General features: G+C 36.8%; 1 protein-coding gene across 7 annotated transcripts in view; it reads left to right on the top strand.

The window, feature by feature from the left end:
• Positions 1 to 25,499, top strand: part of OCA2 (OCA2 melanosomal transmembrane protein) — a 220,655-nt gene that overhangs the window by 69,215 nt on the left and 125,941 nt on the right. For all 7 annotated transcript variants that reach the window (XM_084528709.1, XM_084528712.1, XM_084528711.1 and 4 more), the window contains 4 exons: positions 495 to 567; positions 10,557 to 10,714; positions 12,894 to 12,976; positions 13,314 to 13,467. In XM_084528709.1, the coding sequence (XP_084384835.1) occupies positions 495 to 567; positions 10,557 to 10,714; positions 12,894 to 12,976; positions 13,314 to 13,467 (468 nt within the window). The remainder of the gene's footprint in view (positions 1 to 494; positions 568 to 10,556; positions 10,715 to 12,893; positions 12,977 to 13,313; positions 13,468 to 25,499) is intronic.

Below are 25,499 nucleotides of genomic sequence, written 5' to 3'. Positions count from 1 at the left end.
TTTGTCATTCTATGAGAAATGTTCTCTCCTTGGCTTTGTTTGCTGATATACTCCAGGCAAGATTTTGTTTTCCTGTCCTGTTCCCAGCACTTTTCAGTCTGTTTTCCTCTACTTCCCTCTCCCACTAGAGCTGTTCTTAGTCTTCATTGTACCTCCCTCTCCATGTAAATTCATCACCATTTTGGCTGTTAATTTCACCCATCCTGTGATGCTGTGAGACAGCTAGTTGAAGAGGTTAAGTTCCTTTGTCCTAAGAAACACTTGGATGGCATATATTGAACAAGTGCCTTTGACAGTAAGTATTATGTGTCCTTGATATGTGTCTCTGGGCCACTTATCAGCTGTGGGGGAAGCATACCTGAAAATATGGAAAGCAATCTTAAGATTTAATGTACTGTTTGAAAGAATCTTCTGTAAGTTTCTAAAACAAGCTTAACAGGTATTTTTGAGTTTTTGTATTATTAATGTATATTTGATTTTTATCCTCATCCTAGGTTTTATTTGGCATTTATCCAGATCAAGGTATGTCCTGGCAGATGTTGGCTGTCTCGCCTCTGGAAAGCTTCTGTATCCTTCTTTCATTGAAGAAAACTGAACTGGTTTCATTGATAAAGTGTTTGAATGGCTGTTTTCCCGCTTATGCCCAGGAAGGATTTAGTGTCCTCAGAGCCTGGGCTGCACTTAGACTCATTACTTGATGCAAAGCACAGTCATGCTCCACATTTGAGCTATAATGTATAGCACCTGTCTGGGATGTCTTGTGGTTCCCATCCAGTTAAGTTCCATCTCTTTGTATGAAACCTGAGGTGTGTAAGTGGGACCTAGTGGGATCAAGCCCCAGAAAATAGCTCTGACCATGACTAGCACATGCCCCTGGCTGTAGCAACTGCTCTCCAGGCCACTTGCTCTGGATGCTGTCCATGCTCTCCATGCTGTCATCTGTAGCATGTAGGGTATAATGTACTTGGACCATGATGCTACTCAGTGAACTCCTTCAAAAGCAGCAAACTAGGTGATTCACAGACCTGTTTCCAGAACAGCTTAGCACAGGCATATGTTTAGTTTTGTGCATCTGTAGATATTTTTCAGTGGAGGTGTGGAATCTTTCTTTTCTTTTCTTTTCTTTTCTTTTCTTTTCTTTTCTTTTCTTTTCTTTTCTTTTCTTTTCTTTTCTTTTCTTTTCTTTTCTTTTCTTTTCTTTTCTTTTCTTTTCTTTTCTTTTCTTTTCTTTTCTTTTCTTTTCTTTTCTTTTCTTTCTTTTCTTTTCTTTTCTTTTTTCTTTTCTTTTCTTTTCTTTTCTTTTCTTTTCTTTTCTTTTCTTTTCTTTTCTTTTCTTTTCTTTTCTTTTCTTTTTTTTTTTTTTTTTTTCCATGTAAAATTGCTCAATAGTGAATTTAAGTCCACAGATCTTCAACAAACTCTTCAAAAGAACAAGCAACAGAATAATCCAAAATAAAAATGATTCATTGCAGGTGAATGCAGACCTGAATGTCAAAGGTCTTTGAAGGATGAGCATTCAGTTAGTAAACAAACAAAAATCACATTTCTTATTCTCAGTATATTTCTAATTTTATCACTTTGGTCTACAATTTACTTGTTTATTATTTCACTAATGTTAGAAGATGATTCAAGCTACAGATATACTTTATGGGCTCCTGGGAAGTGTCTTGTTCTGAAAAAGTGTGATTATTACATTTTAAAAGAGTGATTTCTTCTGCTTAACTGGGCAGGTCTGTAGCTTTGAGCAGGGAAAGTCCACTTTAAATAGCTTTGATTTTTAGCATTCTCACTATTGCAAATAATGACACAATATTACATGACTGCTAGGGTAAATGAGGAAGAAAATGTCTTGAGGGCCATTTATAATTAGAAGTGGAGATTGTTTTTTGGAGGAGTGCAAGTGAATAGGACCAGTGGGACCAGTGACAACTTCAATGGTAAACTCCCATCAGTATCTTGTTCACACCGGTACTTTTTTCCTCTTTGAAACTGTTGTTGAAAGGTCCTATTTACATATGCATTTGGTCTTGAACAGCACCAGAGCTGTAATGACAGAGACTGCCAAATCAGGGTGCATTGGTGGCAAGTCTTTGAGTTCAAATTTTAGTCAGCTCTCAGAGCATAACTTGAGGATTAGATGTCTTTCCACAGATGTTGAGTTAGAACCATAGCTTCTGCATTGTGCCTGTTGATTCTGCAGCCAGTTATACTTTTTGCTTGTTTCAGGAAATGCTGTTGGGACTGGGATATGAAGACAAAAACAAGTATTCCCAGATTTCGCATTTTACCTGTCATGTCAGGATGCTCTAGCCAAGTAGCTGTCAGACAGAATACAGCATCCCCCTTCTTTACTTGACAAACCTGGAGCTGCATCTTCTTAGTTTGTGTCATATGTGTTGAAAACTGGATGTTCTGTCCTTGCATTCCTACCTGAGGTCAATGAGATAGGAGAAAATATGTGAGAAGAAAGCTATGCTTCATTTTCAAGGTGACACAGCAATTCAAGCAGAAGGGTCAAGGAGGAAGATTTCATTCCTAAATGAGGTTTTGAAAAGGCATGAGCAATTCTGAATGTCATCTCACCATTGCTGCTAGTCTTCATTTATGCAGATGTAAGCTCATGTGTTTGTCCTCCACTTGGTCACACAGTGAAGAAAGTTTTCACCTTTTTGGCTAGACTTGAGTAATGCTAACCATTCACACACAAATGTCAAATATGCGATTTATTCTGGCTGACAGACTGTAGTATTCTCAGTGGATACTGAGCACTACTCTCTGAACATCTACAAGAATTTCATGGTAGGCAGGCAGGTGTGTTGCAACTGTCCTTGTCACAAAACCCTCAGAGGTTATTATACAAGACTGCCTTGGGTGAGAAAGAAGTGTCCTAGCTCATATGATGCTAAATTATGCAAACGAACACTTTGCCTCTTGTAGCTCAGTTCTTAGAAAGCTGTTAAAAAGTGTCAAATTGGTACTAAGTGCCGTATACTCATTATGCTTTAAAAAAATAAAATCCTTAATTTCTATGCTTTTCCAGAAAAGCCCATGTAAATTGATTTCTGTTTTGAGTATGTACAGTCTCATGTATACAATGTCTGCATACACTAGAAAAATCTATGAAATCTAAAGCCAAAGATGGAAATATTTTTAAAATCAAACTGAGTAGTCCCTTTGGACTTCACAGAATCACAGAATTTTCTAGGTTGGAAGAGACCTCAAGGTCATCGAGTCCAACCTCCAACCTAACGCTAACAGCCCTCCACTAAACCATATCCCTAAGCTCTACATCTAAGCGTCTTTTGAAGACTTCCAGGGATGGTGACTCCACCACTTCCCTGGGCAGCCTGTTCCAATGCCTCACAACCCTTTCAGTGAAGAAGTTCTTCCTAACATCTAACCTAAAACTCCCCTGGCTCAACTTAAGCCCATTCCCCCTCGTCCTGTCACCAGGCACGTGGGAGAACAGGCCAACCCCCACCTCGCTACAGCCTCCCTTGAGGTACCTAAAAAGAGCGATAAGGTCACCCCTGAGCCTCCTCTTCTCCAGGCTGAACAAGCCCAGCTCCCTCAGCCGCTCCTCGTAGGACTTGTTCTCCAGGCCCCTCACCAGCTTTGTCGCCCTTCTCTGCACCCGCTCAAGCACCTCCATGTCCTTCTTGTAGCGAGGGGCCCAAAACTGAACACAGTACTCGAGGTGCGGCCTCACCAGAGCTGAGTACAGGGGGACAATCACCTCCCTAGCCCTGCTGGTCACGCTGTTCCTGATACAAGCCAGGATGCCGTTGGCCTTCTTGGCCACCTGAGCACACTGCTGGCTCATATCCAGCCGACAATCCACCATCACTCCCAGGTCCTTCTCTGCCTGGCAGCTTTCCAACCATTCCTCTCCCAGCCTGTAGCTCTGCTTGGGGTTATTGCGCCCCAGGTGCAGGACCCGGCACTTGGCCTTGTTGAACTTCATGCAGTTGACCTCAGCCCATTGGTGCAGCCTATCCAGATCCTCCTGCAGAGCTTTCCTACCCTCAAGCAGATCGACACACGCACCTAACTTGGTGTCATCTGCGAACTTACTGAGGGTGCACTCGATGCCCTCGTCCAAAATGACTTCATTCATTAGTGCCACTTATTTTTTTGTTTTGCTTTTTTTTTTTTGTTTTGTTTTGTTTTTTTCTTTTCCTGTCATGGCCATTAGATCTCAGACCTGGTGGGACTTTCAGTCTCTGGCTGTTGGGAGAGACTTGCTGGCATGGGGGTGACCTGCTTTTAATGTGATGTCTCTGTAGCCCTTTTCCATTGCTTTAGTTCCTTTTTGATGTTTCCGTAGTTTAATCTATTGCTTGGATTTACTCTATTTTTTTCCCCCTCACTGTCTTCTGTGTCTTTTCTAATAGCTCACTTGTATCGCCCTTTGCTTTGTCCATCCCCATGGATACAAACCTGACACGTAGCACTGAGGAGTGCTGGCTACAGTTTCTGAACACAGCAGCTTGCCTCCCCTGAATTAATAGAAGCTTTCTGAGTACTTAATATATTTTTTAATACTGGTTTCGCTATTGCCACCAGATCCAAGTTCAGTTGACTTAGTATAATTTTTCAAAGTAGTGGCAATATTGTTCCTTTTTGAAAACACTCGGAATTTATTTGCTTATAAATTCTAACAGTAAACTGTTTAATAGCAGAGAGAAGTAAGTTTAGTATAAAGCCAGGTTGAAAGACCCTCTTCTGCAGGAAGTAAGATTCAATACCTCTATTAATGTATATCTATGCAGCATTTTCAGACCTTTGCTGAAAGGCTGTATGTTAAATGGAACACATCAATGATTAATAAGATGATGTACCTTTGGAAAGTGGACATAAATAAAAATAGAAGAGATATTTCCTAGTTTAGTTACAGATACCTATTCTAACACATGAACGTATTTATTTTCTGTAACTCTTTTGCCATTCAAACTTTGAAGTAACCTCGGTACCTTAGCTGGTTGACCACAGAAAGAATGAGAACTATTCCCACAATTCTTTCCTAACCATGTAAGTTTTCAGTCTTAAGAATGTTCTGAAATGCTTACAATACTCTGTGTTTATTCCTTCACTTCTAAACTATTCTGCCCTGACCTAAGTAAAATTTTAAATATTTCTCAAACAGTAGGGAACAGACAGCTGGAGCAGAGCTGTGCATTAACCTGTAGAATTGAACAAGGCTTTATGAAATTAAAAAGTAATGGGGATTTGTGGATGTTACTGAGGAATTACGCAATCAAACTCTACCTGTCATTTAAAGAAGTGTCTGTCTCCCTAATGGACTGTCTTCTTTTCTTTCACTGCACCTGATACAATTATTGCTATTTCTTCACTTCTCAGTAGTAGAAACTTTGGCTTTTTACAAGAAAAGATAAATCTTCCAGTGCAGTACTGGGGTGATGGGTCTCACACCTACCTCTTAGAGTTGTGAATTTCCATCTTTACTCTGTCCCTGACAAGTATTTCATTTACAATCTTGTTTGCTTCCCTCTCAAGAACATCTGTACTTGTGCCAGTTACTGCTATAGGTGAGGGAAAGTTAGGTTAGTCTAGGTGCAGCAATTCCATTTTCCCTTTTCAGATTTCTTGTCAGAACTTACTTCGGGTCCAGCTATTGTGGACCTGAAAACTAATAATAACTGGAGAGAGGACTTTGAATTCTTTCTGAGTCTGCCCCCAAATTTTTCTTTTTTTTGAATGTATTTTAAATACTTTCAGTCCTGATCTAATTGTTTGCTTTATATGCTTGACATCTTCTCATTAAAAATTTTGGAGTGAGAACTGACACTTTGCAAGGTATATATTTCCACAGCACCTACAGTAGGGGTTCCTTACTCACTTGCTCCTGAAATATTATCACCACAAAACAAAAGTTAGAGAAAATACTCTCAAGTTGTGACTGAACATGTCTCTGGTCATCCGAAAAACTATAGATATCAAATTGACTAGTCAGTAGCTATTTCATCTGGCTTAGCTCTATTCTCAGTGGCTCTGAGCAATTTAAACATGCCCCATCCAGTGTTAAGATCTCAAATTCTCAAGTAGAAACTGTATCTCAGTAATATATTGAAATATATTACTGAAATATATATATGAAATATATTTCATAGGCTAGATTTCTTATTTTATTTGAATTCAGTGGAACCATTTAGAAAAATTCCACATATGGAAATTGATAGGAGAGGCTTTAGACAGAGAAGACGAAGATATGCTGACCTTAATATCAAATTCCTCTATTAGGTTGCATGAGTTTGAATGGTGGGTCAAATATATTAATCAAGTAGCAAGAAAAGGTCACTAGGTAAACTTGTAATCATGCCATGACCATTAATGACACTGAAAATCACCTTTTCTGCTCCTTGAACCAGAGGTATTTATAGAAAGAACAACTATGAGGCAAAGAGCATGTACAGAATTTATCAGACTTTCAACATCCATGGAAGTTAAAAAAAAAAAAAGGGTTCTTTTTCCAAGAAACATAATTTAAATGAATGAATGAATGAAACAGCTTCTCAAATCCCTTTGATTCTTTTTTCTCTTTGAATTTATTTTGTTTGTTACTTTAGCCCTCTACTGTCAGACACTCCTTGGTAATTTTTTCCTTGCAGAACACATTTAAAAATGGTTTAAGTTTGTTGTTGCTCTTGGAAACAAACTAAGCATTTTGACCCACAGGCAGTGTTCAAGCTGCTAAGTAGATGGATGAAGATGAGGACCACGTACAGTGGCAGGCAAAGAAGCAGAATATCAAAGTATGGTTGAGAAAATGTTATGAAAAATAGTTTATTAAGAACTCATAAAACTTCTGAAGAGTTATGGAGAATTCTTCAGATAGGGAAACCAACAGTTATAGAAGAACTTGTGTTTCTACATGCTACGTTTTGAAGGGATGATGTAAAAACACCCTAACTAGTTACAGCAATCTGCTTTACATCAAGAGAGAAAATTGAAAAATGCAGAAATAATCCCAGGGCAACATGTAAAAATGTAGTAAGGTCCAGGAGAAATGTCTTTTAAAACCAGCAAAACCAAAGAAACCAGCCTGAGCAATGTGGTCATAAATCAGAATCAATAGCATACATGTACATGCATATCAGAAACTTGGTGAAAAATAATCAATAGTTGTAATAATGTCAAGCTACATTTTACGGTAGACAGAGTAGGTGATACAAACAGATGTTAAAGAAGGTGTAAAGTCAGCCATCTGCATGCAAATATAAGAGAGAATCTCTGTCATTCATAGCTTTTTGGTTGGTTCAGTACATACTGAATAAATGGCTTGATGCAAGGTAACGCAGGGACTCTACTTAGGGTGTGACTCATCTCAGCTACACCTGAGTTAGTCATCCTGGGCTCTCTTTATAGTTTACAGAGGCAGCTGGTGCTTCTAATGAGTGATTCCTCTTAACTTAATGTGGTGGTCTAAATTAAGGCAATGAATTCCATCTCAAAAGCACTTTCTTTTCACTGATTTTAAGGGAATCAGAGTAACCAGCTGAGATGCAGATATCATCAGTACAGAAGTAGAAACTGTGGTGAATGAATTATAATTTAAATATTTAGCCACTGCATCCCGTTCTATCATGTTGTTTATGTAAGCTACAAAAAAGTAAAGTGACTTGAGGTGACTCTCACACTGTCTTCAATACCTTCTCTGAGCAGCTAGTCAGAAAACGAAGAATGGAAAAAAACAACTCTTGGTTTAGCTTTGAGCGATGCACCCAGGCTGGTGCCAGATGTAAATACAGAGAGCCACTGTGTAATGGTGCACAAAGCATATGCAAACCAAAATCCCTTGACAGGATAATTCACAGCAGTAATATAATTTCAAGAATGGAACTACAGAAAAATGAGGCAGCTTAGCTGAAGTGAAATAAAAAATAACAACTCCAGCTGTAAATCTTGTCAGGGACTTTTTTTTTTTTTCTTTAAAGGCAAATGCTGCAAAAATGTTAAGAACAGAAAAAAAATACCAGCATGGTTAAATTGCAGAGTAAGAGGGGATGCTAGAAATAAAAAGATAGTTTTCCCAAAAGTTGAAGTCACATCTGAATGATTGAAATGGAGAAGAGATCACATTCTGGCAATTTAAGGGCAATATAAAACCAAGATAAGGCAGAACTATTCTGAGGAGCTGCCTGGTAAAAAAAAGTGCATTTTGACTTATCAAAACATGGCTGAAGTTTTCTCCCAGGTTAGTTTGATTCTACCTTTCATAAAGGCTGTGATCTGCTGCAGTCTAACAATGGAATTATGACAGAGTCTCTAAATATTTTTTTTGGAGAAAGATAACTTTGATGGGATTTCAGCTCTAAGTGCCTCATTGCAGATCAGTGAATGATGTTCAGTTCCACTTGCAATCAAAGGAGAACCTTTTTTTTTTTTTTTTTGGATAGTTTTATAAATGCACAGAAAGGAATGGAAAAAACATCTAAAGTATCCCCATCTTCACAGGAAAAGAAGGAAGGAAGAACTCTTCTTGGAAATAAAGTTTCATTTTTCCCCCTTTAATTTCAAGCATCCTTTATAATAGCTTCTGAATGTGTCATCTGAGTAATTACAGGATTTATTTTAAAAGTATTGCTTAAAAGGGAGCTGCCATAATTATATGCACCTGAAGCTTTTTGAGACATAAATTACTGGCTACACTTCTAATAAAAAGCAGACTGTCAAGAGGTGTCCCAAATCATTGGGTTAATGACTTCAGGTCAGCAGGCCTCTTAGAAAATATAATTAATGTCTCTAGCTAAAGGTATACATATAGTTCCAGTGGACACTAATATCATATATTAGGACACCAAAAAACTATGATGCCAAGTCACACTTAAAACCTTCAGAAAGGGAAGGAACTGTACTAATTTATATTTATGTTTGCTAAGGGCTGCACGTGTAAATTATCTTGACTGGAATTAGTTTCCAAGTTTGTTGCATCTGGGGTTATTTTCTGTGGTTTCCTATGCAATTTCTTTAAGCAAATAGATGTCTGGGGGTGACTGGGTGGGTCATTCTTGATGAACAGTGTGTGAACAGAGGTGGTTCAAGAGGTGGTTCAACTAAGCAGGATGAAATTTATATCACCTTGCAATGCACTGGCTGTTCAACTGCCACTAGATCTGCTAGGATTTTTTTTGGTTACAGAGTGTGAGAGGTATCTCTTGTCCAGGCAACAACTTTCTTTTAAAGATGAAAGAACTCTGCATAAGGTCTCAGGCTTTCCCCATCAGAGTGTAGGAAGAGCCTGGTCCTCTATAGATGGCATTACTGGGGCTCACTGGGAAGTGGGGCATAGCAATGCACTGGGTACCCTCTAACTATTCTGTGTTTATTAAAATTTTTGAGTTCTGTGGGTAATGGAAGCTCTTTCTGGAAAAATCCTTCTGGTAGTTAAACAGTCTTGTACATTTTTTTACGTTAGATTAATTTTTTTTGTAGTATATTAAATTAAATGTCAGAAGTTAAGGTTGTTAGGATACTCAAGCATGTGTCTGAGTTGCGTGATTTCAACAGGGCATATATGTGTAAAGTCAAGTGTCTTCTTTCTCATCATACCCATATATATCCATAAATATACACACGTATATTGATGATGCTTTTGCTCTCTACCTCATCACAGACAGCTGCAAAACAATTCCACTGTCTCTCTGTTGTAGTCTTTTTAAAGTCTGTGAGGGCTTTCAAAGCTCAGGTTTTCCTTTTTCCCCAGGCCTCCAGGGATAATTCTTTCTCATTCAAGCCAAAAACGAACTCCTAACAATACTGTCTAAATAGTCCTAGATGTACTGGATAAGTAATGCTAGGCTTTTTAATTTTTATTTTAATAAATAAATATATATATATTTAATGGATTTGTCTCTCACTGTTGGCTGATTTCTTAATTATATTAGACTAGGAATGTAGTTTGACCACACCTCATGTTATACCTGAGAAAGAAAAAGTAGAAAAGGAGCTGGAGGAGAAAGAGACCATGAGTATGCTGGCAGAAGCTTGAATATATGTTTTTAGATGTTAGCAAACTTGTGAATGAAGTTTTGACCAAAAAGCAAATTCTCCATCATGAATGGGGCATTGATTCTGATTTAGTTTCCCATGTGGTTGTAGCTTACACAGTGTTTTTCCCAGTACAATTTCTGTGATGTTTAAATTTCTGAGCTAATGATGCAGCCTTTCATCTATACAAACACTTAAAGAGCTTTCTCAGTCTCTGCATATTTCCATACACTCTTTTGGAGCTTTGGTAGATCTGCAATGTCAGCTGAAACTGATTGATCTTACAAGTTGCTAGGAAAGGACAGAAGTATTGTGATCCTGTAAATTCTGTTTCCTTAGGAAACCTGGCCAAAACAGTGCTCCTTGCTGAAGAAGAAAATGGTTTTTTTGTTCTTTTCATAATTTCTTGATTATTTTAGGTGAATGTGGTTTTGTTGCCTTGTTTTTTTTTTTTTTTTTTTTGACCAATTTCTATTTTTTCTTCTGGAGTTGGTACAATTTATACTCATTTTTACTGGAAATTCAAACCTTAACAACCTTATTAACAGCTATGAATCTGACAGATTTTCATGATTCTGCTCTGTTGAGGTTAGACCTTGGAGGTCCATTTGTAGCAGATGTAGAAGATGAGCAAACAGAGGAATACATTTTAGTGCAAATCAGCCAGACTGAAGATGCTGTCCCAAGGAGGAGACACCAGCAGCAGGTGATGGCCTTTGCATTTTCTTTCACTTTTTCTGAGATGTGTTTTATCTTTTGTATTTCCATCATTGGTATGTGCATTAGTTGGTCATGCTTTTCCCTGTGGGAAAACCTGTGTGAAGGTCAGCATTGGAAAAATTATTAGAAAAATAATTAGACTAAGCCTTTGCAAGACTTTCTTTAACTTCCAATCAAAATTTTCTAAACCTGATATCTCTTGACTGATATCTTGCATGAAAGTTCAAGTGTTAAAAGTTGGCAACATTTCAAAAATTGTCTTAGGAAGAAGAAACAAGTGTAAAGTGCCTTTTTGCACTCACTGAAATACATTTTCACATTTTGTTGCAAATTATTTTTTCAGGCAAGTTGTCACACTTATTGGCTTTTTTTCTCTTTCTGTTGTCTGTAGCAACTTCCTGCTGCTCCCTTCCTGAGAACTCAGTGAAGGAGGATCTTTTATGAGGTGTCATTGTGTATCACTGAACAATGAAAATAAGCTTCATCATTTAATAAATAGTATTGGCATACAAACTGCTGCTTCTCATTCTGTATAGGTGGTGTCCTGTACCAGTGATAATTTAGCTGAATAACATCAACAGTATGCCCGCTTACACCCAATACTACAGAGAAAGATTAATCCCAGTACCTCGGTGTGCCAAATAATACGATAATGGCAATTACAGCCTTAAACCACTGAACTCCCTGATGTGGAGAATGCATCCCCAAGGCAGTGATCCCCAAGGAGCCTTTGCACTGCTGCAGGTAGCCAGAGCACAGTTTGTTGTAGCAGCCCACCTCCCACTGGCACTCCAGTGGTGGTCCTGACATGACCAGATTATGCTACTCAGAATGACTTTCCCTGTCTGCGTGCTCCTCAGGCATTTCTCTGCATCAGGTGTTCCAAGTTGGCTGATTATGCTGTTTTTTTTTTGTTTGTTTGTTTGTTTGTTTTTTTTTTTTTTTTGTTTGCTTGTTTGTTTGTTTTTCTTCTGCAATTTGTAGCACATAGGGTCAAGACAGATTCAGGATTTACACTACAATTAACTGAATCTTACATTTATTTACATTTATTTTCTTAAAAAAAATAAAATTATGTATCTGTATGTAATGACATTTGACTAAGTTTGCCAGTATATCAGTGTATTTTAGTAGGTAAAGTTTCAGTTTTTTATTTTCTGAGGCTCTTTTCACTCTCTTTGCTCTTGTTCCTTTCTCTCATTCCTCTTCCTAGATCAGCAAAGGAAGGAATTCTGTTTCTGTTTGCTGAAATTCTAGCATGTATTCTTCATAATGTCTGGGGGTAGGATCTTGCTGTTGGGCTTCTCATCATCTGTACCTTATGTCTGATAGTTTTCTTCCTAGGCAGTCTTAGGAGCAAACCACATTGTCTCTTCTATGGCTTAGATGACAGGTCACTCCAGGGACTATTGCCTGTGGGAGGACGATGGACACTTCAGCAACTTTGGCTGTTTTCCCTTATGTAGTCATCTAATGCTCTCCTGGCAGGTCCTCCACCTTAAATCTGCCAAGAAAGAATATCTTTAGCATCATAATATAAAAGCACCACGCTGACTGTCTGTAATTCCTTTTTTATTTTTATTTTTTTTAATTTTTTTTTTTTTTCTCTCCCAAGCCATTTGAATTTAAGTAAAAATATCTTGGGCCACAAGGGCACCACTCAGAGTCTGGAGGACACCTGTCCTAAGTACCATGCAGTTTGTGTTGCAGGTTAAAGAGTCAAAGAGGACTGTGCAAAATTCAGAAACTCTGTACCAATTGTCTGGAAGTTTGGGATTGCTCCTGGGATTTGTGGCTCTTGCAGTGTGGAAATGCCCACAGTAGCCTTGTGTTGTGTCACCTAGCTGAGATGCTTAGGTGAGGAGCCTAGCTGCCCTAGATGTTCCCTAAAGCCAAACAGGAAGTGTGATGTGGTCTCCCCTCTCTAGAGCATCTCCTGGAGTTGTTTCCAGCTTCACTCATAGAATGAGGGGATGAGGATAAACTTGCTGAAGGCTGTTAACATAACTAACAAAGTGGAATGAATTTAGGGTGGTGTGTCTGATCTCCTGTCCATAAAAATCCTCCACGCTGCAAAGGAGATAGAATGAAGAATAAAAGCCAGAACAGAGGTTTATCACTTTCACTGATTCTTACTAATATCACCAAATCTGCCCCTTTTGCAGGTGGTGTACAACTGGTCTCTACCTTTAAGTTCAAGAAGAAATCAGCAAATCATCACAACTAGAACCTTTCAGATGCCAAACAGGTTGGCTACAAGACTCAGAAACAAACCATTGAAGTTTACATAGACTTGACTGCCAAAGAATAAGATAACATTCTAAAAATAATCTGTCACTGACTGTTTCAGAGGGGCAGGAAAGCATGACATCTCCTTTGCTTTCTAAATGCATTTCCAAGGGTGGCTTGCTGAGTTATCTTCCAAGCAAAGCTATCTAGAGGGATAGAGTGAAAATATTTGAAAAGTCTCTTGTAATTGCAAAAATATAACATATTTATAGATTCTTAATATAAAATTAATGCATAAGTAAAATGAATGAGTTTTCATTACAGAATAAAAACAAAACTTTTTTTCCTTTCCCCAGGGGCACCATCTTCATAAACATTCAAGCTTTCCTGCAGGAGCCTGGAAGTGTTCCTCTCTCCATGAAACATCAATACCTTCATGCTAATATAGAGGCACAAGTAACAATTGCATCCATCATCTTAGTTGGTGTCTATGTGCTGATCATACTGGAAGTAAGTCATGTTTTGTGCTTTGGTTTTATTTTTTTGCAATTGCAAATTGCAAAAAAAAAAATTGCAAATGGAACGTGAGGAAGAGTTTCATTCTTGAGCTGTAACATACTTTTAAGATCTGTATCTGAATCCTTGCTGAATCATTATCGTTGCTAGTGGAATGAACAAGGTATGTGTGAGGAAGTTGTTCTGAATTGCAACTGATTCTGGCTAGCTATACCAACATTACAGTGGTTCTTGCATGTTCTTCTACTAGCACCTCTTAGTGTTTTAGTATTTTAGCAGGATTACAACTTGGCTATAAGAGTTAATAAATTTGGTTTATAAAAGATGCAGAAAATCAAATCTTAAAAAGGTTAAAAGCAATTAACTTTTTTTTTTTTTTTTTAACTTCAGTTATTTCTTTTTCTAAGGCACCTCAAACTATAATTTTGCTTACTTTTAAAAGGTTAAACTGTGCATACTTTTTAATATCACTGACATTTAGAAATGCTTTTACTGTAGTATTTAAAGAAAAAGAGTTTAAGTTAACATGAAGAAGTCAAGGGATGAGGAACTTTAAACATATATTGTAATTTAATTCCAAAGCCTTGAGTTACCAGACCCAAAGAAAATACCTCAAATCAGCACTAAGGATGAGAAACATGTCAGAAAGAGCTCCAGCTCCTACAAACTTCTTTGAACTGAAATCATTAACTGTCTGATTATCTTGAAATACAGGCCTACCTTCTTCATCTTTTTTTTTTTTAAGATCCTGTGAGTATATACATTCTCTGTGAATTTTCCAGGAGTTCCACTAGTATGAAACAGAGAAGTGAATCAGGTCTATACGGTGCTTAGTAATGTCTGGCATGCTCACTACTTATACACATCCCTTGTGTACCTTAAGCTTTTCATCCTGTTACGTGCTGAAATGGTAAGAAAGATAGGTAAATGCTTTCTTATCAAATATCAGCAATAGGCACATGTAACATGACAGATGCTTCAGATGCTTAGATTATGTGATTCAAGACTGGTGATTTATTTATGAGGCTAAAACTGGTTCTATGTATTTTCTAAGTGAACAAAGAGACCTAATATTAAGTGTGAAGGTGGTTTGAACTAGATCTTGATGTATACATAGGTAGGAATGCAAAATAAGCTTTATGGTCTTTAATGCAGCTTTAAAAAAAAACACAACTTATGCAATCCTATAACAATTGCAAAACTTTATTATTATTATTATTATTTTTTAATATGCAATGGCTGAGATTTCTTGTTTCATCTTAGAAAGTCACTTTTGAACAATTCATGTGTGCACAGGAAATAAACTGAAGAGCAAAACTAAGAAAAGCACGCATTTTCCTGTTGTTTCAAAGAAAAAGCTCTGAAACTACTCATTAGTTCATTGCTTCTGTGAAATGATCATGGAAAAATTTCTGTTGATGGCAGAAAAATTATTCCAGCAAATTCAAAGACAGAAATAGATCTTTATAAGTAAACGTTTTTTGAATATTAAAGTGTGGGAAGTCACCTATTGCATCACAATTTTAGCTGCTTTCTCCATAATTTTTGAAGGAATGACAAATGCTGCAACTAGAGTAAATTTTAAACTATGAATTTATAAGCTGGCAATAACAAACATAAAATAAAACTTGACTGTTGTTTGGTTCCATCATGGAACTCTTTCAAGACGTGGATGTTAATATTCTTAGTATACGGAATAGTGGCTTACCTTATATTTGATATTTATTACTTTGGTGCCTGAAGTCCTGCTTTCTCAACACATTGCACTCTAATCCATTAGCAGTTATCACTGTTAGAGAAATCAATTGGTGTTGCTGCAGGAGCGATCTCTCATGGATTTTCATTTTCTGTGTTGCTGCTCCCCTTTTTTTATCTGTTTTTATTCTAGTTTCCTGTGTTTTATTCATTATCATTGCCAATATAGGTTCAACTTCAGGCAGTGCAGACACCCAAACAGGTTTTAGAGCTATATCTTCACATATTTTCTTGTGATGTTAAAGAAAGAGGAAGCCTTTTTTCTGTTACAACACATGAGCTATCCAAAGGTGTGCCTTTTGCTCCACCTGCACAGCCCTTTTTCCCCATACAGGAACCCCAGATCTTGTGCCCCCAGCCTCCTCAAACCCACTGTCCTCATCTTAATCCTTCCTTCCCCTTCTCAGCCTGCCCTTTGCTACCTTATTCATCAGGGAGTATACAGGAAACAGACTGCAAGAGCTTCTGCCTTCCACAGATACAGAGGAACATATTCTGACTGAAAAATGAAATGCATTTGCTGTAAACAGTCTCCTCTAAACTTGCAGCAGTGTAAAAACATGTGCAAAATTCTGCTCTGAAGTAGCTGTTTGCATCTTTTTTGGCACTGAATTTGTAGGAGCTCAAAGTATATCAAGAACCAGTCCTTGTCAGAGGGGGTCTTAGCATCTTCTGAAGAACAGCACATTCTGAGACATGTTAAGCCACTGAACCTGTTTTTTTCATGCATTTATTTTAAGTGCTACTTCTTTTAAAACTGATTGTGTTATTTTATCATAAAAATATTAATACATTTTTGGTAAAGGAAGATTCCACTTTCTCATCTTCAATTTCTAATAATTTCTTCTATATGCTTGCCATAAACATGAATATTTTTGTACTCACCATCCTACTCTACCCCTTGGAGCTTTCATATATTGCCTTTAACTCTGGACATCTCTTAGTTACGTTTCCTTTGTGAAATCTGTATGTTCCTTTTTCTTTCTTTCTTTCTTTCTTTCTTTTTTATTTTTTATTTTATTTTTTTTTTATTTTTCTTCACATAATCATTCTTTCCTTCAGTAACTAGACATTCATTCTCTTGAAATTGATTTTTCTTCAAATATTGAACAGTTACCTCTTTGCATTTCAGTCTTCTCTTCCCTTCCCTTCTCCCAGAGGAGAAAAAAGAAAAAAACCTGCTTCTTGTGATATTTCTGAATTAAGCTAATCTATACTATTGTATAGTGTTGTAGAAAACAATGAAGTATTTCATTTCCTTCCTGGAAGGCTACACTGCACAGGAAATTAAAGCAAAGGTACACTTCAGGAGGTTCAGATCTACCTGTTTTGATGTCAGGTCTGACATCTGATCCTTCAGGGTTACTGAGGAACAGGTGGGCTATAGGTATGTTTTGACATTTTCTACAGGATCATATGGTGAAAAGTCCAGATGTCTGGAGTTTTACATAGATGTTGCTGTGCTAAATTAGTTTTATGGTTAAAAATCTCATAGGTTCCCTTTTCAATACAGTAAGATACTTTTGATTTTTGACTTCTCTCCTTTTATGTATGTAGATAATGGAATAATACACTGGTGACCTCGAAAAGAAATCTATCTGCCTATCCATATCTTAAAATACTTGTTAATATTAGAAAGTTTTATTGGTGTTTAGAAAAGCTTCTTGAGTTCATAAAGTTCTTAATAGTAATTACAAATTGCATAATTGTAGCTATGCTGAACATGCATTAATTAGAAATATATAAGAAGGAATGTGTAACATTTATTATTAAAGGACAGAGATCGTTAATTTGAATGAATTATTAATCATGTACACTTGTCCACTGTTTTCTATTAATTGCATATTTTATGTTGTGGGCTAAAATGGAGTGTTAACTGTTTATGATACTTAACTTCATATTTTCTGGTTTACTTAATAATCTTAAAAAACAAACAAACAAACAACAATAAAAAATAAAATTAAAAAAACACCTATTTTATGAAGCATTTTATCTAGTCAGGAATAAAAGGCAGAATAATAGTCATTTTATTAAATAATAAGAAAGTACTTCTAGTACTTCAAATGGCAGACAAGTGATACTGTCAGGTGCCTGAAATTCTGTGAGAACCTCCATTGGACCTAGCATTATCACAGCACCTAGCATTTATTTTCATATCCTGTCCTCTAGGTATCCCTAAGAAAGATCTTGTCAGGATCTTTCAAATAGTATTTTAGTGATCTGGCATCTTGAATAACATTTACAAGTCTGTATTTCTCCTTAAAATGCAAATACATGAAAGTGCAAGATCTGGCTTTAAAATGTCTAGCTTCTTGTTTTGTGAAGCATGGACTATTAATCACAATTTTCAATTTAATGGAAATATGGAGTATCAGTTTCTTTCCATATCACTTTTCTATTATTAACTGGTTTAAATTATGAATGAACATCCCTTAAGCTCAATTTCTTTAATATAGTGTTTTTTTTTTTTTTTTTTTTTTTTTTTTTTAATAGCATCTAACCAGTAGAAACTAGCTGCAGACATAACATTTTTTTACATTTTAGTATGTGGTTTAGTACAACCATTTTTTTCTAGCATTGTGGGCTGCTTAAACCAATGTCAGAAAGCTCTTTTACAAATGAAATAACATGTTTCTTATTACTATTGTCTATGCTCACGCAGTCCTCTTTTATATTTTTTTATTTTTTTTTTTAATTTTTAATTTTTATTTCCAGTAAGAGGCTATTTATTTGCACATGGGAAATTATACTTTAGAGAGGGAATAGGAAAAGAGAAGAAATATTCACTGGTGTACAAAACATAATACAAAGAGATTGCAATAGACTAAATTTAAGGTAGATTTTTTTCCCGATGAGGAGATTCACCGAAATTGGAGATGAGCTTATTCAGCACGGTTTCTCACTTCCCATCCATCCTCATATTGATCTGTGCTTAAATATAGATAACGAATAGAGTGGACTAGAGTCTTCCCACTTACACATATATCCTACCAAAAGATTGTTAGTACAGGGACGGAAGAAAATCCATAGTCTTTATTTGAAAAGGCAGCATAAAAAAGAAAATCGGAACTCCTGCTCTCCCTGGCCTTAGTGGGAAATAAATAAATTCCTGCTAGTATTATTTCCAGTTGTGCTAGGATGCAAAAATTGTGAAGAGGTATTAAAACACTGCTGTAGGTGTTGGCAGAAAATTAGGGCAGATAAGAAGAAACCATCTATCCTTTTTTTTTGGTGAAGAGTCTGAACCATACCTCATAAGGCAAGATAAAATTTGTCCTCTTCTGCCCTCCTGTCTGGGACTGGGAAGAAAAAAAAGCACAAGTTGGGGGCAGAGCTGGTAAACCATTGCCTGCTGGGTGTGCCAGCCAGCTTCCAGCAGCACAAACATGCTGGAGAGCAAAGATTTCTTGACTGTCTTGATCATCTGCACTGTTTTACAGTGAGGTAGAAATGGAGCCAGGAGCTAGGGCACAGAGAGTGAACTTGCTGGATGGAGGCAGAGATCATTAATGTCATGATGCTGTGAGTTGCATGGAATCTGAATCCACCTTGGTGATATCTAAAATGTAAAACCCAGTAGAAAAACCTAGCTTTCTACGGAGCTGGCTGGCTACATCTTTCCTGGGCAGCAGGTGGTTGCAGGTCTGCTTTGGAGTCCGCAGTACCATGATAGATCATTGCCATTCAAATGTCTCCTTTTTCTATTTTTCTAGCTGAAAATGTGTGAGGTAATGAGGGCTGTCTTGCTGTGTCTGGGAGTAATGTACTTTCATGACATAAAACTGATGGTATGCACTGGGAACGGTGTTGAGGCCTATGAAGTGAGTGTCAGGAGGCAGCAAAGCTTGCTAAGATGGAGGACTGGATTGAGCAAGGGGATCCAGATGTAGGGCAGATCCATCTCTCCTGTTCCCTTGAGGGAATTTTTCTTCAAACTTTACCCTGGATGTTCTCCAAGAGTGTTTGTGAGGCCCAAACAAGACTTGCGACTGAGCTAGCAATTAAGCAACGTGGCCTGTCAGGATAATTCTTTTTTTTTTTTTTTTTTTTTCCTCCCTGTAATTTAGGAGGATGATGTGACAAGTTGTTCCTTATGAGCAGCAGTACCTCTTGGGTAGAGCAGAGATACTGCCTCCAATAGGACAGATCTAACACCAGTTAGATGAACTACAGCCATTTTTACCTGCCACAACTGCAACAAAGGAAGTGTAAAGTGGGCAATATCAATAGGTGGAGAGTTAAACTAGATGATCTTAGAGGTCTTTTCCAACCTTAATGATTCTGTGATTTTATGATTTAAGTAAAGGAAGCACAGAGTACTTAAAGACAAGGATAGGATAAGTTTAAATTAAAACAAAAATACAGTATAACAGAAAGCAGAACCCTCAGTTTGCTCTGTTCTAAAAATAGTATTATTAATATTATTAATTCAATATGATTGTTGATTTTACACCCACTATTGCCTAATTGTTAGCTCCGTCTTGGTAGAAGCCTGTCTCTGCTCTGTGTGTGTGTGTGTGTCTACATGTGTGCGCTTTAAAGAATACTATCTTAGATGATGGTACTTCTGTAATGTGTAAATTGGCCTTAATTAAGAACTTAATACAAAAAAAAAAAGAAAAGAAATTGCCACAGGATGGTGCTGCTTGCTATTCCAGGGAAGGGATGGCATTACTGCTAGCTTTAAAAGATGCTGGAACCCAGGCTCCACTTTTCACAGAATGCTATTTTTTTTTTTTTTCTGAAATAATAGGAGTCATATTTCCAATGCTGTGTAAAAACTAATTTCTAAGTGTCCATTTTCTATTCACTATTGCTTTTTAAAATTAATTTCAAACTGCATTTTGTTCAATTTGTGAGACTGTCAAGCATAAATGTCTTGCCTGCCTTGCATACTACGTACGTTGCTTTTTTTTTTTTTTAATTTTTTTTTGAGACGGGCAATAGAACATTAAATTAGCTTAATTGAATGTTGCTGTTCAGCTTCTACCCCACCTACGGCAAACAGAGGGGCAGAGAGCCATTAAGTCTTAAAATTTTAACAAGGTGTTAAAACGCACATACACTTCTAATGCACGCAAATGGGGATGAGAACCACTTGGCTTCTTCTGGGGCCTTAGATGATGTCTTCCTTCAGCATGAGCAGGGAAAAAAGAAATAAACAAACACAAGGCAGTGGAGGGGTACTGAAAGCATATTTGATGGCACAATCTAAAGAGGAAAAAAAATACAGAGAAGAAAAACGAAGTGAGGAAGAGAGGAGATGCCAGAGATGAGAGATGCACCAGAGAAACAGCCAGCTGGAGCAGACAGCTCCCTGTAAAGGCAAGGCAGGTGCTGCAGTTAGCCATACTGTTCATAGTGCATGGCTCCAATTCTGTACGGTCATAATATGCCGCTGTTAAAGAAGAGGGATGAATATTCACACCAGGAAAGTAAAATAGACTTACACTTTAGTTTTGTGGTTTTCTCTGTGTAATTTCTTTACATTAGAAACTATAATGTAGTTAATCTTTATGATGTTGTGATAACTGGGAAAATGCAGATGCTGCCATCTCTGGTTTCAAGAAAATGTTCCACAGCTGCGAAGGTTTTAGCAAGACTGAAAACTTGTTGCCAGGCCAACCTGTCAACATCCAATGGCTTTGGTTATGTCAGTCTGCAGTACTGGTTTGGTTTATCATCTTCTGGGTAGCAACACTAAGTCCTTTACTGGCACAGGACCTGATCTCTCTGCTTCAGTCATATAGCAAATGTTTTTGTAGCTAAAATATCACAGGAACAATATGCCTTGGCACATAAAAATGATTATCATCCTGTTTTTCCACAGGGCTCTGCTTTCTATTCATCTGACCTGACTCAAGGCCTTGATTTACAAAACCTCAGTTCATTCATCTCTCTGTGTGCCTCTCCAATTTCACATTAAGACAAAACTCCCAAATTTAAAGCAAATAAAAAGACGTGCTTTTAAAATTTGAGTTTGTGTGGCTCTCAAATCATCAGATGTTACTGGATTTCCACATCCAGTAAGTCCTGGAGGGGTCTGAAAACAGTTTTGTTATCAGTCATCTCAACAGGTAAAGGCTGGAAAACACCCACCAATGTCTGTAATTATATTGGTATGACAGACTGATAGACTTTTTTTTAAACAACTCTGGCTCTTAGCAATATCCTGAGCAGGGAGCTAATTTTGAAAAACATATTCAACCTTGAAGTTTAGCAGTTATTTTAGCCTCTTGATATAGGAACAAATCTTCTTCTAGAGACTCCAGTCAACATTTGTATGAGTACTGTTGCTCTCCCTTCTTTTCTCCAGTTTAATGGAAGAAGGGAATGGATTATTCAGATAATTTGACTTCCTTAGTTTTCCCCTCAGCCCTCTTTTTTAATGTATTTTTTTTTAAGTAGGAAGAACTGATATCAGTTGGTGAAACTTAATTTATTTACTTAATCACTGAATTTTGAGGCTATTTTGCCTAGACAGAGTTCCCAAGATATTTGTGGCCTTGAATTTATCTAATATTTTGAAAAATTGCATGAGGAAGTGCAACTGCTTTACTTTTACTTATGCCTTTACCTTAAGGCAGGGTTGTTTAAACCATGACTCTCTGCACTGACATTGAATTAGAACAAGTAACTTGGCACACTATCTGAGTGAAAACATCTTTTACAGCAGAATGGCTTAGATTGGTGCTTTCTTACCTCATGGTTGTGTAGATGTTCTTTAAGATTTATGCAGTTTGTTGTAGAATGTATTGTTTGCATTAAAAAAAGCCTTTTTGGGTTGGGAATGTGCCTGTAAAAACTGCTTATTGAATGTATGTTGAACATTATTTTCAGAGTTATAGGTATCAACCGTTTATCGTATGATTAATGAGAATGCATGTTAATTCTAAAATATGTAGCTTATATTTACAAGTCCGCAGCATTCTTGTCTATATTCTTAGCTGAACCTAAGCACACATTTCATGTATGTGGCAATACTATATTGAATCACTATTGAATTATTGTAAAAGTAAACCATCTGTTCAGTTATTTTTTTCCAGCAAGGCATTCTTATGTCCAGTTGTTTTGATATTACTAAGCTTATTTTTGTAAGCCAAAATAAGATTTTCTAAAAATTTAACCTAGTGTAAATTCTTATTTTATGATTTGCCTAGTCACATGTATAGAATACATATAGATAGTATCCTAATCTGCAGACAAAGATATAAATAGCTGTTCTTGCTGTCAGTTTTTTTTTTTTTTGGTGATGCTTCCAGTCCCTTTGGGATCCTTGATACACATCATCTTTCAGCAGCTGTACCCTGCATGTTTGCCTCAAGAGATGCTTTAGTCCTTCCCTGAATACTTCATCAGTATAAGTTATACTTTCTAAAATGTATCAAGCAGCTCCCTTTTGGCTCATTAGGCTCCCTGGAGAATATACTCTCTACTGCTTAGCTATGTAATTCTGAGGCAATTAATTTTCTGTTATCATTCATTTTGCACTAGCTGTTGAGACAGGTCCCCTGTATGGGGTTCCCAGGCACTGGGAAGAGTGCTTTGGGGCTGAAGAAGCAGCAGAACTGCTTCTGAAGAGCTCTTGTGGGGAATAAACAAGAGGACATAAAGCATTAGCTGCCATCACCAGCTAAAGGGAAGGTATGTTGCTATGCCTTCAATAGCTGGTGCTGGCTAGATGGCTTCTTTAATATAGGTGAGCATGAAGAAAATAAAATAAATATGACTGGCTCCATTGAATCCCCTTTTCTTCTGCTCTGATCTCATCTGTACCTGACTATATCCTGCATTTCTAGTCTATTGGTTTATATTGTGTCCAGATTGTGCAATTTGTCAGAAGTAAAGCACATTTTCATGTACTGAGAATTTGATGTCATTCAGCTTTGAAGTGGGTTTACTGCAGGCTATTGCAAAGCTTTTTTGACCCTTGTTTTTTTTTTAACATAAACTCATATTTTCCATTATGTTGCTTGACAGAGTAAAGAAAAATTACCTAAGTCGGTTAGCTAAATTACTGTTGGTTTTCTAGAAATGTCAGTTTTGATTTCAGTTTCTGATGCCAGTTTCAGTATTTGGTGTTAATTTTTCTAGACCATAAATGGATTAATTTTGTGTGACGTGAAAGACTGAAGTTTTGTCTCTATCTTGTTATTAAAAAAAAAAAAAAAAAAAAAAAAAGAAAAAGATGGGGGGTGGGGGGAGAAGAGAACTTAGTGGAAACATTTAAATGCACTCTTAAACAGCCAATCCAGTCCAGGGCAGTGCAGAGTACCAAAATTTATAAAGTACATGAAATCTCCATTGCAGTGATCTGAAGAATACATTTCCAGAGGCAATCAAGGTAATGCTGTCTTGATTATCTTTAGAAAAAGCAAACTGTTCCTCTCTGGGAAAAAAAAAAAAAAAGAAAAAAAAAAGAAATGTTTCAAAAAATTCTCTTCACTGCTGAGGATATTTTTTTTAACCAAATAAAGACTTATTAAAACATAAAAAGGAAAAGATATAAAACATTAAGTCAGAAAAAAACTATCCTAGAGCAAATTTTATCTGCATTCTCTTTCTCCCTGTCCCCTGCGAATAAATAATTGAACTAGAGACTTTGTGAAGTCTTAGAGGGATTTGGAAGTTGATTTTTATAGCAAAGGTCTCAGCTACTCTGAAGGTGGGTGGAAAATGTATAAAACCCATATGTGAATATAGGCTTGGGAATAACCACCTCCTGAAAGTAGCAATGCTGCCATTCTATCATATGAAAATGAATTTTTCAGGAAAAGAAGTATTTTAATGCAACAGGCTTCAATGGAAAAAAAAAAAAAGATAAGAAATGAATTGAGGCTGTGTTTGAAGCTTTACATTAAAGTCACTGACAGTCATATTTCAACTGCCATTTATCACTTACAAAGAAAGACTTGTGGAAATAAAATGTTTGTTATGATGTATCATTTATCAAATATCTTCAGAAACACATTTTAGAAATATGCATGCCCTAGATTTCAGCTAGGAAGTATATGCTCTGAAATAGCATACAGGTCATCATTCACTGGGCTCCTAAATAATTTTCTTTTACCTCCTGGTGTGCTTTACAGGATAAAGTCTATGGAATTTTGGATCATTTTTATAATGAAGCTATTGTAGTCTAACACCCTCTGCCCCCTCCCTTCTCCTCCTCAACCCCCTCCCCCCCCCCCCCAAAAAAAAAAAAAAAGATGAACTCAGTGCAAACATTTTAAAACATGTTCAGATGGATAAAGAAATTTAAATCTGAAGAAGGTCTAAGTTGCCTAAATCCAATTTGCATTAAAGCTGTGGAAATGTATATTTTTAATTAATATCAAGCACAATAAACGGGTCATAAATTATTTGGGTTGTTTTGATTTCTAATGTTAGAATTAACTTCTGAATTAAGAGTATGGAAACTATCATACAGTGTCAGCATTTGGCACATTGTCACACATCGGGCAGTCATGAGAGTCTTTCTTCAGATAATTACAAAACAAATCTCTTACAGAAATTTTTCTAATATCTGCCCATTGTATTCTGACCTTATAGCATGATCCTATGTTGTTATCACAACACCTACATTGCTGATGTTATTTTTAATAGCCTCCAGTTTTGCATCTTCGTATGTTTTCATTATTTACATAATATGCTGTAAATTACCATTCTATTTTCTCAGCTCTCAGCCTAAGTGTTATTCTGTGCAGGTGAGCTTAAGGTCTGAGCTTTGCATTGTAAAGGATACATTGTTTTCAGAAGCAGTTTCCACTGAGATAACTATCCCTTTGTAAAATGCAAGTGCCATCTTTCGCTGTTTCATTAAGTAAGCACTGCTAGGTGTTCTTCAGACAAAAACAAAGGTGATGGTGACGATGAAGATGTCCCTTCTGAGAAGAGATTATAAGGTTTGTAGACAAGGAAGGTGAGGAACTCTAGCATGCAAACTGATGGACCAAAGGCTTTGCATCTTCTAGCATCTGTTCTGCCTTTTCTTCTCAATGGCCTTTTTTTAAAAAAAAAAAAAAAAAAAAAATTACTTTTTTTTTCTGGAAAACTTCCCAGGAAATCAGGAAAGGAACTTTTATAAGAAGTGCATTTTACAGAATGGCTTAAAATCATTGCAATTGCAGTGGGGATCCATTTGTGGGATGGAATAAATGAGTGTCTTGAAAATAAGATGTCATTTTGGTATGTGCCTTTGACAGAATGAGGATCAGAAAAGATATAAGGAGTAATTACTTTTGAAACAGAAATTTGGACAAGAGGCAAGT

The sequence above is a fragment of the Aythya ferina genome (assembly GCF_964211825.1).
Source record: "Aythya ferina genome assembly, chromosome: 1".
Taxonomy (NCBI): Eukaryota; Metazoa; Chordata; class Aves; order Anseriformes; family Anatidae; genus Aythya; species Aythya ferina.
Note: the sequence above shows the minus strand (reverse complement) of the source record. Positions and strands in the feature narration are given on the sequence as shown.